Here is a 12580-nt window from a genome sequence, read left to right as displayed (position 1 = left end):
TGGCTTTGAGTTAGAGATGACCCTCGGGTTCGTCTGCTGAGCTTCGGCAGTGGTTAATGAGGGAGGACCTTTGTCTTTTGTCATTTGGTGCACCTCATAAGACCATGAACTCGATGACACCTCTGTGAGGCAATGTCAAAACATCCATCTCACGTCAGCTCCCAGCAAGTCCGACCTCTCGGAAACAAGCAGCCCTACAACAGCCCTACTCCGTACGCTACTCCGTACGGCGCAGTCCTGAATTTCGAAATAATCAGCATCTCATTGGCCAACTCCCAGTTAGAGTCTCTCCTCTTTCGCGCCCACGCTAGCAAGGTGCAGCGGGCGTTGCATCGCGATGCTGGTGCTTCAAAAGCAACTCCCAACCTGCATTTTTCTCCTTGCCAAACAATCATGTTTTTCCTCATCCCACGCCTCTAGACCATGGGCATCCTCAATCAAGGCTCCCTCCTGCAGGGCCTCGCCGCTGATCTCGTCGATGGCAATTACAGCACCGCAGCAGTCTGGACCACGGCGCTCTTGGCGGGCGCCCTCGCGCTGTCTCTGCTCCTCACGCCGCGATTGGACCCCCGCGAGCCTCCTGTGGTGAAACCCACCATCCCCCTCGTCGGCCACATCATCGGCATTATACGGCACCAATCAGACTATCATAGGATCATCCAGTGCGTCTGCACTTTCTGTATCACTGCTCTGGATCACCCTCTGCTGACGCCCGAAAAGCAATGCCAACCCTACAAAGCCCATCGCCACGCTTCCCATGCTTAATGGCAAGATGTACACCATCTACGATCCTCACCTCGTGCAGACAGCGCTGCGGTCTAGGATCGCCTCGTTCGAGCCGTTTGTGATTGACTTTGCGCAAAAGACGTTTAGCCTGAGCAAAGAAACGTTTGCCAAGGTTCGAGGCCCGAATGTCTTCAACGACTTTAACGATGCCATCCACTCGAGCTTTCAGGCACCCATGCTGCACAAGATGAATGTCCACTTCTTGGCTAGCATCTCTGCCAAGATGGATCCGATTAGTTTCGGCACAGTGCGTGTTGATGAGGTGAACTCTGGGAGGGAGGAGCTGGTGGATGGGGGTTTGAGGGTGGAGAATTTGTATCTTTGGTGTCGAGATGTTATGACTCTGGCGACGACCAAGGCTCTGTACGGAGATCACGATCCGTTTGGGCCTCAGCCGCACCTGGTTGACGATCTATGGTAAGTAATTGCTCGTTGGAACTTCAATTGCTGACAAGAAAGGCTGTTTGAGGAATCTGTCCCTTACTTTCTGTTGTCTCTCTTCCCATCCGTCACGATGCCCAAGGCATATCGGGCACGGTCAAAGCTGCAGGCTCTGATGGGCAAATACTACTCAGAAGACCATGACATCAACGACCCAACCACGTCTCAACTTGTTAAGAATCGTGCAGGCGCCCTACGAAAGCATGGGTTCACCGGTGACGAGGTAGGACAGCTCGAGGTGATCCTACCGAATGTCGCGACTCTCAATGCCGTGCCTACGTTTTACTGGATGCTTCTCTTTATCTTTGAGAGACCTGAACTTGTGAATCGTGTGAGAAAAGAGGTCGAGGCTGCAGCAGTAGTATCTGACAGTGAAGGAAAACGCACCGCGACGTTCAACATCGCCTCGTTCGACGCAAAACTCCCTCTCCTCATCAGCTGCTACCGCGAAACGATGCGCCTCTCGAACCACTCGGTCAGCATGCGCCGCATCATGCAAGACATGACCATCACGGGCGCCGACGGTCAATCCTACCTCCTCAAGAAGGGCGTCGACCTCCAGCTCCCCGCGGGCGTGACGCACCACGACCGGAGCGCCTGGGGGCAGGACTTTGACGAGTTTGATGCGGAGCGGTTCCTCCAGAAGGCTGGGGACGCCGAGACGGAGCGGAGGCGAAAGGCGGCTTATTTCCCGTTTGGTGGGGGGAGGCATTTGTGTCCCGGGAGGAACTTTGCGTTTGCAGAGATTTTGGGCTTCATGGCTGTTTTGGTGCTTGGATTTGATGTTGAGCCTTTGGGTATGAGGTTTGGAGAGATGAAGATGCTGGGAGGGCAACTCGCAAGCGGGACGGTAAGACCAGAGAAGCACGGCAAGGGACTTGGTGGGAAGATTACTCGTAGGAGTGGTTGGGAGAACGTTGATTGGAGATTTGAGTGCTGATCTTTGAGTGAGATGCGAAGCCATCTTTCAATTCATCATCAATCATGACCGCTAACTAATGCTAATACGGCGCCCAATTTTTCTCCCAAAGATGTCATTTTGGAGGTACCAAAAAGCCTTGTTTTTGGTACCAAGGCCTCGTGTTTCGCCCGTCTCTGATGTACATGTAAAAGCCTCGTCGCTCCGACATACCAGAGACCTGAGTTATCGCATCCCTACCCAAAGCCTCGTTTAACAGACTGACCAAAATCCCTCGTTTCTCTCTTTTTTCTGTTGTTGTGTGTGGTGAACGTGCAAATAAACAAGGCAGACTCCCATTAGTACCATCGTAAAATAAACCCGGTGGCTTGAACGAGTGTAGAGGACTGGCTGGTCGTGTTTTTTTTTCCCATGCATGCCTTCACAATGTCTCAACGCCCGTCACCCTTGGATTCAGAATGAGCATGCCCGTTGGGCTGATAGCGGCCGCACCCGTCGGCGGGGTTCCCCTCGGGCTGCGGGTCCTCTCCGTCGCGGCATTGTGACAGATCGTGCAGTGGCGCATCTGGCACATTGGTTGTTGCTGGCCGCTGCAAGGGAGACTCGTCGGGCGGCGGCTGGTGGGGGACCACGAGGACAGGCTGGTACAGCACGCGGTACGAGGGGCTGTGAAGCCAGATGTCCTGCGGCCAGTGGGTTGCCGGAGGTTGCTGCTCGTCTTGCTGGATCGTCATGGTGGTGCGGTGCTCGTAGGGCGGGCTCGGGACGTCTGGGGCGGAGATGGAGAGGGTTTGAAGGCCGTCGAGGTTGAGACGGTGCTGCTGGTCTGCGGAAGGCATTGTTGAAGATGTATCTCGCTGTTGAGAGTTTCGTGAGTGTTGGTGTGTCTGGTTGAAGCTGTCGCGGACCGAGTTGTCTTGTTGACGCGTGGGATACTGGCACATGGTGGTTCGGGTCAAATCACTTCGAGCGTTCGTTCCCGCTCTCCCAAGGTTCATGGGCAGGGAAGACGCGTTGATATACTCGGTTGCCTTCCCATCAGGCTCCGTCGTGTGCGCCCTGCGTGATCAGCAGGCTCTCGCCACGCTGCAGAAGCAATCAACTGCAATGTATGCAGACGGAATTTCCCATCCATAGAGGCGACAGGAGAGACGCATCATGTCTTGGGCCCCGTAAATAACCTATGGCCACGCACGGAGTATGTTCCGTTGCGTTAAGTGTATGCATCGCTGTCGACCTTGAGCGAGACGTGGAACGCGAGACGCGAGACGGTTTGCGTGGTGGTGGGTTGCTAGGGGTGAGGGGGAGGGAGGAGGGGTTGCCAGGCTCTATATTTGGTTGTCTCGAGTTAATCACGTTAACCTCGCCAATACAGCCAGATTGCAGAGATTAGCGAGTCACGCCTTGAATCAATAGTCTACCTGCGAGAGATGATGTCTCACTGGGGGGAGGGGAGACAAAAAAGATCTGCTCGGCACCGTTGAAGGCCGAAGCCACCATGCGCCCGGAAACGGCAGCCAGCAGCAAGCCCGTTGTTGTCACTCACATTGCTGTCTCCTCAGAAAAGAGTAGAAAGGAGGGTTGGCTACCTGCAGCGGCATTCACCCCCAAATATGCAGGCCTCTTGATCCGGATAGGCTCCAGCATGCGAGGGCGTGTCGGCTTCCTCAACGTGGTTGGCCGACAGAGGGTTACCTTCCAGGTTTCCGGAATGGTGCAGAATGGCGTTGGAGAAGCGAGCTGAACCCAGGGGTTTCAGAGCCTTGTGTTTGGTTGTTTCCCAGAGATGCTAGGATGAAATGTCCAGTGTGTACGCCATACCACAAGGTGTCACCGCTGTCTTTGTGCGACGTGATGAGTAACACAGCTCTGACGTTGCTTTCGGTCGGCAGTTGCACGTGGACGGAATTAATGACAAACACTGCTGTCCGGTAGATGATGGTGTGGTGAGATCGCGATCGAGCCTGGGTTTGGTCGATGCCAAGTCTGGGTTCGGTGTGGATTTTCAGGGTCCTTTGATCGCGAGATTATTTCCAGAACGTGGTTTTATTCCCTTGTATGACCAGTACAACAAGAGGACATGTCGTGGTCTGACTTGTGAGATGGTTTGGGTATTGGTGAGACTGGGGATATGCACAGTATCCGACATGAACGAGAGGAGTTTTTGACTGCAAACATGTGGTTACACTGCGTCATTCTGTAATTTCTTTGAGTCATGGGTCTTCTTTAATTAATACTCATCAAAATGAGTAGCATCTGTGTCCCCAGTCAATTGATACAAAACTTGAAGTAGATTTACGCCAAGTCTAGGGTAGCTAAACCAAACCTCCAGTAAGCTTAAGTCTATGACGAAACCACCCGCGCACTACGATCGAAGCCGCTCCCATCGTGGCTGCTTCCGCGTCAGCGCGGCACGAGATAAGACGTTTGTTCGTAGTTGGTCGCGTTTATTCAAAAGTCCGAAGTCCGACGTTTTGCGTTGGTGTCGTCATAGACGCCTCACAGGGCATCCGCAGCGTCGAGATAAAAATGCCGTGTTGGTTAACTACTGCTAAAATGTCCATGTTCCACGACACTTCAAACATCAATTGCAATGGCTGACGAGAGACCTACTCCTCGGGATGAGGATATTCCGGGCGGTTTCCCCGTCACGCCCAGTGTCAGTTCGATTGACCAGTTGACGCCGACTGGTGATACGGCACACCGACTCGAAGCCGGCGTCTCGGGGCGTCATGGCCCGGCCGCCTCCGGCTGGGGCCAACCGGTGGCCATCGGGGCTTCGGCCGGTGGAGACTTGGGTACACGACAGCAGCCACAGACGACGGATGTGCACCAGTACTACGATGTGATTGAGGGGAGCCAAGACGAGAAAACATGGCACACGCACGAGCAGCAGGCGTCACAGCAGCAGGCTGAGCGAAAAGAAGATCATGTCTCAGACTCGGCTGCGGCTGTTGGCATGTCGAGAGATGAGAACTCGTCTTCCAGTACGATCCTACCACGCGAAGCCTCGACCGACGAGAAGCACAAGGAAACTGCAGTTGCTGGCGAACCTTCACCAACCGACGCTCCATCCTCCCCCGACGAACCAATCTTTTCGCCCATCAAGTCCCAGTCAAACGACACTGAAAAAGAACGACCCAATCTCGAGAGAAAGAGGACAATCCGCACCGAAGATGACCTCTTCCGTGTCCTGTCCCGTCGCAAGACGTCTGCGAGCACACCCGAGGAGGAACAACATGAACATGAAGAACTCGAGCGTCTAATGTCGCGCATCTTTGGCCAAGCCCGCCAGAAGCAGAGCGACGGCGAAAAGACGCGCCACAGCGGAGTCATCTTTCGCCGTCTGACCGTCCGGGGAGTCGGCCTCGGTGCAAGCCTCCAACCCACCGTCGGCGACTTTTTCCTCGGCCTTCCTCGGACACTTTCGAAGCTGTTCACTCGAGGTCCAAAGGCGGCGTTTGCCAAGCCACCTGTTAGGGATCTAATCAGTGACTTTGATGGGTGTGTGCGTCCTGGCGAGTTGCTCCTCGTGCTGGGCAGGCCTGGGGCTGGTTGTAGCACGTTTCTCAAGGCGTTTTGTAACCAGAGGGCCGGCTTTGAGGCTGTTGAGGGGGAGGTTACGTATGGAGGTACTGATGCGGGGACTATGGCCAAGGACTTTCGGGGAGAGATTATTTACAATCCGGAGGACGATTTGCATTATGCTACCTTGTCGGTCAAGAGGACTCTTCAGTTTGCGCTTCAGACGCGAACGCCTGGGAAGGAGGATCGACTGGAGGGTGAGAGCCGTGCGGATTACGTCCGCGAGTTTCTACGAGTTGTCACGAAGCTGTTTTGGATTGAACATACCCTTGGGACAAAGGTTGGCAATGAGTTCATCCGTGGTGTGTCTGGCGGCGAGAGGAAGCGAGTCAGCATCGCCGAGGCCATGATCACTAGAGCCTCAGTCCAAGGATGGGACAACTCCAGCAAAGGTCTCGACGCGAGCACAGCCGTCGAATACGTCAAGTCGATCCGCGCCATGACAAACATGGCCGATACGTCAACCGCCGTGTCTCTCTACCAAGCTGGCGAGACTCTATATGACCTCGTCGACAAGGTGTTGCTCATCGACCATGGCAAGTGCCTATACTTTGGACCTTCAGACCATGCGAAGCAGTATTTTCTCGATCTGGGGTTTGAGTGTCCTGAGCGATGGACTACAGCCGACTTTTTGACTTCAGTCACGGATAAGCATGAGCGCAGTGTTCGCAGCGGCTGGGAAGATCGCATTCCACGAACTGCAGACGAATTTGCCGAAGCCTACCATCGAAGCGAGGCCTATCAAAAGAACCTCGAGGATATTGAGAGTTTCGAGTCTGAGCTTGGCCGTCGAGCTGAGGAACGTCGCAGACACGGGTCGGAGCGCACCGAGAAGAAGAATTACGAGATTCCATTCCACAAACAAGTTCTGGCCTGTACGCATCGACAGTTCCTCGTCATGACGGGTGATAGGGCTTCGCTGTTTGGTAAATGGGGTGGTCTCCTCTTTCAGGGTCTCATTGTGGGAAGTCTCTTCTACAACCTCCCTGAGACAGCCGCGGGCGCGTTTCCTCGAGGTGGTACACTTTTCTTTCTGTTACTGTTTAATGCTCTTCTTGCCCTTGCTGAACAAACTGCTGCGTTCGAGTCCAAGCCCATTCTTCTCAAGCACAAGTCCTTTTCCTTCTATCGACCATCTGCGTTTGCTATAGCACAGACAGTCGTCGATGTTCCCATGGTGTTTATCCAAGTTGTCCTGTTCAACGTCATCATCTACTTCATGTCCAACTTGGCCCGTACCGCGTCGCAGTTCTTTATTGCGACACTGATTCTTTGGCTTGTCACCATGGTGACGTATGCTTTTTTCAGGGCCATCTCGGCGTGGTGTAAGAGCCTCGATATCGCGACTCGGTTCACTGGTTTGAGCGTACAGATCGTCATTGTGTACACAGGCTACTTGATCCCTCCTGACTCGATGCGTCCTTGGTTCGGCTGGCTGAGATGGATCAATTGGATTCAGTACGGATTTGAGTGCCTAATGGCTAACGAATTTACTGGCCTCAATCTCGAATGTTTGCCGCCGTACCTGGTCCCGCAGGGCCCCAACGCTCAGCCGCAGTACCAAGGTTGCACCCTACCGGGTTCATCTCCTGGAGCATCTTCCGTTGAGGGATCAGACTACATCCAGCAGTCATTCAGCTACACCCGAGCTCACCTGTGGCGCAACTTTGGCTTCTTATGGGCCTTCTTCCTCTTCTTCGTGTTTCTCACAGCTCTCGGCATGGAACTCATGAAACCCAACGTCGGAGGCGGCGCCATTACCGTCTTCAAGAGAGGTCAAGTTCCCAAAGCTGTCGAAGAGTCAATTGAAACTGGCGGGAGGACCAAGAATGAAAAGAATGACGAAGAAGCTGGTCGGGTTGTTTCTCTCGCCGAGGGCGTGACTGCTGAGAGGACAAAGACGGATAAGCAGATCACCAAGGAGGTTGGCAAGAATGAGACTGTGTTTACGTTTCAGAACATCAACTACACGATTCCATACGACAAGGGGCAGAGGAAGTTGCTTCAGGATGTTCAGGGCTATGTTCGTCCTGGAAAGTTGACTGCCCTCATGGGAGCTTCTGGTAAGTCACTGCCTCGGGAGTACCACTGCAATAACTGACAGATTGCAGGCGCGGGAAAGACGACTCTTCTCAACGCCTTAGCTCAGCGAATCAACTTTGGAACAATCACAGGCGACTTTCTCGTCGATGGTCGACCTCTTCCCAAGTCGTTCCAGCGAGCGACCGGTTTCGCGGAGCAGATGGACATTCACGAACCAACCTCTACTGTACGCGAGGCCCTGCAGTTCTCAGCTCTCCTTCGGCAACCCAAGGAGGTTTCGACAAAGGAAAAGATGGCGTACTGCGAGACCATCATTGATCTGCTCGAGATGCGTCCCATCGCTGGTGCTACGATTGGTATTGTCGGACAGGGTCTCAACGCCGAACAGCGCAAGAGACTGACTATCGGCGTCGAGTTGGCTTCCAAGCCTGAGCTTTTGATGTTCCTTGATGAGCCCACTTCTGGTCTCGACTCTGGCGCTGCTTTCAACATTGTCCGGTTCCTTCGGAAGCTCGCAGATGCAGGTCAAGCCGTCCTCTGCACCATCCACCAACCCTCTGCCGTCTTGTTCGAGCACTTTGACGACCTTCTTCTTCTCAAAGCCGGTGGTCGCGTTGTGTATCATGGTCCCTTGGGCAGCGACAGCCAGAATCTCATCCGCTACTTTGAGTCTAATGGAGCCCCCAAGTGTCCACCTGATGCCAATCCCGCCGAGTACATGCTCGACTCTATCGGTGCCGGAGATCCTGACTATAACGGCCAAGATTGGGGCGACGTATGGGCCAACTCATCCGAACGCGACACCCGAGCTCGCGAAATCGAAGAAATGATTGAGCATCGTCGCAATGTCGAACCATCCCAAAGCCTCAAAGACGACCGCGAGTACGCCATGCCTCTCTCGACCCAAACATGGGCTGTCGTCCGCCGCTCCTTCATCGCGTTTTGGAGGTCCCCAGAGTACATCTTTGGCAACTTTATGCTACATATTCTCACCGGTCTGTTCAACTGCTTCACCTTTTACAAGATTGGTTTCGCATCCATCGACTACCAGAATAGGCTGTTCTCCATCTTCATGACCCTCACCATCAGCCCGCCGCTCATTCAGCAGTTGCAACCTGTGTTCCTCAAATCACGACAGATCTTCCAGTGGCGCGAGAACAATGCCAAGATATACAGCTGGTTCGCATGGACTACCGCTGCTGTTGTAGTTGAGATTCCCTACCGCATTGTCGCCGGCGGGATATACTTCAACTGCTGGTGGTGGGGAGTCTTTGGCTGGAGAGCTTCAAGCTTCACTTCTGGTTTTGCGTTTTTGCTGGTTTTGCTGTTTGAGCTGTATTATACCAGCTTTGGACAGGCCATCGCCGCTTTCGCTCCGAATGAGCTTCTTGCTTCTCTTCTCGTACCTATATTCTTCCTCTTTGTCGTATCCTTCTGTGGTGTCGTTGTTCCTCCTGCTGGATTGCCGGCTTTCTGGCGAGATTGGATGTACTGGCTCACGCCCTTCCACTATCTCCTCGAAGCCTTCCTCGGCGCTGCCATTCATGATCAACCAGTTGAGTGCAAGTCAGGCGAGTTTGCACGCTTCCAAGCACCGTCTGGTCAATCATGTGAGGAGTACGCGCGACAATACATCCAGCAGGCGGGTGGTTACGTGCAGACAGGTGAAGGGGGAATCTGCGAATTTTGTCAATATGCGACTGGAGACGAGTTTGGTGCTGGATTCAGCGTCTACTACAGGAACATCTGGCGGGATTTTGGAATCTTTTGTGGGTTTATTGTCTTTAATTATGCGATTATCTATGTGGCGACGTGGTTGAGGTTCCGGGGCAAGAACCCGTTCAAGGGATTGTTGCAGAAGAGGAAGTCTTGAGGGGTGAATGGTGTGTATTGGTTTGTATTATGTTGTAACTAATTTGTATCGTCTTCCCTCTTTAACCTCTTCTTGCTTGGGATCCGAGCTCTATGGCTGCCTGCACCAGCTCCTGTCTCGTTGCCTGATGTGTTGCCGCCATATCCAACATCTGACTTATTTACACTTTCCCTCTGACAGTCAAAGGCAGTTCAGGCACAAGAAGAAAAGAATAATCTGCTAAGACAACATGAGATTGCGTTGGAAATTGTGTCCTTTGCTCCTGTTCCCCAGATTCCCCTCGACTACCAAGGGGAAGTCGAACCATCATCAACAACAAGGACTACCGGGAAACAATAGTATCATGAGAATTCAAGTGTCTCCGTAGATACCCCTATCTCGTAAACCATGCCATTTCGTTCATCCGCACACATCTCTAGGGAGACAGAATTTTTCGCGCCACACTCATCACTAGAGGGTCTGACCATTCTTCGATTCCTATAGAGCTGGAAATACTACTCTTCCAAGAATAAACGGGACCTTTGTCACCTGAAGTAGGCGCTAGAAGCAAGCACTATCTCTGTGAATGTATCATGCAGGTCAAAGGGGGCCGGTGCTTCTCCTGTCGGGAGAAGGCTGCATCGACGTTTCATGATAGAGCCGTATTTACAAAGTATGAACTCAAATGCGTCATGATCCACTTATATGAGATGGCCTCAGTGAAAATGAGCGATTGCTTCAGTAATATTACCCACACGAGCTTTTTTCTCGTCGATAGGGGCACCATGTATCGTTCAACCTGCATCTGGGCCGCCCAAAGTCATTCATTGAACAGGTTCATCACTTGAACTCATGAAAGATCAGGCAATACTTGCGACGAACACGATTTATTAGTACTTTTCTGTAGGTGCTGGACTTAGCGGTGCTATGCCAACATCAGACCCGACTGTCCAACAGCATCCCTTGGAATCCGAATGGCGGGTCGATCTGTGTGCTTACTCCCTCAAGGCATTATTAATCATGTAAGCCGTTCGATGTAACCGTGGATGCATATAAATATCACACCTGATGGCATCTTGAAACCTTACTTAACACACTATCCCGAAGTCAGTCAACATGCCCGCCACAAATCACCCTGTTATTCTCGTCTTTGGTGCCGGCGCCAACACCGGTTATGGCGTCGCAGAAGCCTTTTCTCGAAAGGGGTACAAGGTGGCCATCGTCTCTCGTGGTGCGCTGGCGCCAGTATTTGAAGGTCTAGACTTCTTGCATGTCAAAGGCGACCTGGCGGATACGTCTTCGGTAGAGGCAGCATATAAGCGCACTGTAGCTGAGCTTGGAATTCCTAGCGTCGTTATCCACAACGGTGAGTGATGCATCTTATACTGAAGCAACAGTACTGACGGTATATTCAGCATATGCCAGCACCATGGCGCCAGATAACGCCGACCCAATCCAGCTTCCAGTATCTGGCCTCGCAGCCGACCTAGCCACCAACACAACAAGCGTACTTCAACTTCTTCAGTTGGCGATATCAGGCTTTGCGAAGCTGCCTGATTCTGCATCCCGGACATTTATCTACACCGGAAACAAGGCCAACCTCGAGCCCTTCCCTCCATTTCTGAGTCTTGGCGTTGGCAAAGCAGCCTCTTCGCACATGATTTCATTTTCTGCCAAGGCCTATAGCTCCCAAGGCTACAAGTAAGATGGTGCCTGTTTTAGTGAGATTTGCCTGGTATTGACAAGGACAGGTTTTACTACGCGGACCAGAGGAATGAAGATGGGTCGCCAGTGATGGCGGCTATCGACGGGAAAGCCCATGGAGAGTTTTATACTGAGCTCGCTGAGTCCAAGACTCAGGGTCCATGGCTGGCTTCTTTTGTAAAGGGCAAGGGTTATGTCAAATTTGACGAGTAAAAAAACTGGTAGGTATGATGGATAGGCAATGACATCCCCTTCAAGTATCAGCCCGGTTTGTCTGCCTCACACTTGTCACTATGTATTGCTAAAGGAATGCCACTTTGCCTCTGTCCTGCGGTCCATCTTCAGAGTGAAAGGCCATACTGGCTGCGCATGACTGAACAGACTGCTTAGCATCCATGATCAGCCGCTTCTTTGGTTATGAACCGCCCACGCCACGGAAAGGTCGATCTCAACTTATTTCGGTTTAGATTTACCAATTTCCTCAGTAGGTAGTTAACCTTCATGCTGAATCGGCTCTTCGGCAAGAATTGAGCCTCGCTGCCGCCGCTATTGATTCTAAAAGTCTCGTGGCGTCGTTTAGTTGTACGCCAGCCTATCACACCAGTAGCCTCTTGACAACCAGTTTGCGAGACTAAACCCATCTCGACGACGCCAACGTACTGTTGGGATGCAACCACTCACTTAAGAGCCATCGACCTCCCCTGTCTTCATCTGCTCTTCGTTGTATTCTTAACTTTGCTTAGAATGGCTAACGAGTTCGGCAATCCTGATAGAAAAAGCAGCTTGATCGAGCCGCTGACGACAGTATGGACTATACCTGACGGCTGTCCATCGCCCGTGCCTTTGGCATATGACCAGCAGACCACTTTCGACTCTTCTTGCTACCCACCAGATTACTGGACCATCTGGGAGAGCTTTGGCTTCTACTCACCCGGGATTTGTCCACATGGGTATACGCCAGGATGTACTGTGACGGATTCAGCTTATGGCGGGACGGTCCGTCCAACTGAGACAGCGGCTGTATGTGTTCCTAGGTCCGTGATTCCTCCTCCCTTGGACATGACTTAGACTTACCGTGGTTGTAGCTCGTACTCATGTTCCGACTACCTCATCTATGCGAGCTCCGTCTCTGGCAACGACACGATCACAGTCCCCGCATTCCAGATCAGATGGGCCAAGTCTGACCTCACTGTCTTTGAATCCTCGACGTCAACATCTAGCAGCGCCACTTCGACTTCGAGCTCCAGTTC

General features: G+C 52.6%; 4 protein-coding genes across 4 annotated transcripts; 3 read left to right on the top strand and 1 right to left on the bottom strand.

The window, feature by feature from the left end:
* Positions 1-423: 423 nt before the first annotated feature.
* Positions 424-2167, top strand: LRP88_04539 (cytochrome P450; the record flags this gene model as incomplete). Its single annotated transcript, XM_083241111.1, has 4 exons — positions 424-662; positions 721-1203; positions 1256-1275; positions 1416-2167. The coding sequence occupies 4 exons, from the start codon at positions 424-426 to the stop codon at positions 2165-2167; spliced, it is 1494 nt and encodes a 497-aa protein (XP_083102259.1).
* Positions 2168-2577: 410 nt separating this feature from the next.
* On the bottom strand, positions 2578-2985 carry LRP88_04538 (uncharacterized protein; the record flags this gene model as incomplete). Its single annotated transcript, XM_083241110.1, has 1 exon — positions 2578-2985. One exon carries the CDS (start codon positions 2983-2985, stop codon positions 2578-2580), a length of 408 nt encoding a protein of 135 aa, XP_083102258.1.
* Positions 2986-4739: 1754 nt separating this feature from the next.
* LRP88_04537 (ABC-2 type transporter-domain-containing protein) lies at positions 4740-9647 on the top strand (the record flags this gene model as incomplete). Its single annotated transcript, XM_083241109.1, has 2 exons — positions 4740-7794; positions 7843-9647. The coding sequence occupies 2 exons, from the start codon at positions 4740-4742 to the stop codon at positions 9645-9647; spliced, it is 4860 nt and encodes a 1619-aa protein (XP_083102257.1).
* Positions 9648-10742: 1095 nt separating this feature from the next.
* Positions 10743-11543, top strand: LRP88_04536 (uncharacterized protein; the record flags this gene model as incomplete). The annotated part of the gene is made up of 3 exons (XM_083241108.1): positions 10743-10992; positions 11042-11327; positions 11378-11543. The coding sequence occupies 3 exons, from the start codon at positions 10743-10745 to the stop codon at positions 11541-11543; spliced, it is 702 nt and encodes a 233-aa protein (XP_083102256.1).
* Between the last annotated feature and the right edge of the window lie 1037 nt (positions 11544-12580).

Source organism: Fusarium phalaenopsidis (assembly GCF_050370095.1).
Source record: "Fusarium phalaenopsidis strain FUZ10S chromosome Unknown contig_32292, whole genome shotgun sequence".
NCBI lineage: Eukaryota > Fungi > Ascomycota > Sordariomycetes > Hypocreales > Nectriaceae > Fusarium > Fusarium phalaenopsidis.
The sequence above is the reverse complement of the archived record's forward strand: the minus strand, read 5'-3'. Positions and strand labels throughout refer to the sequence as shown.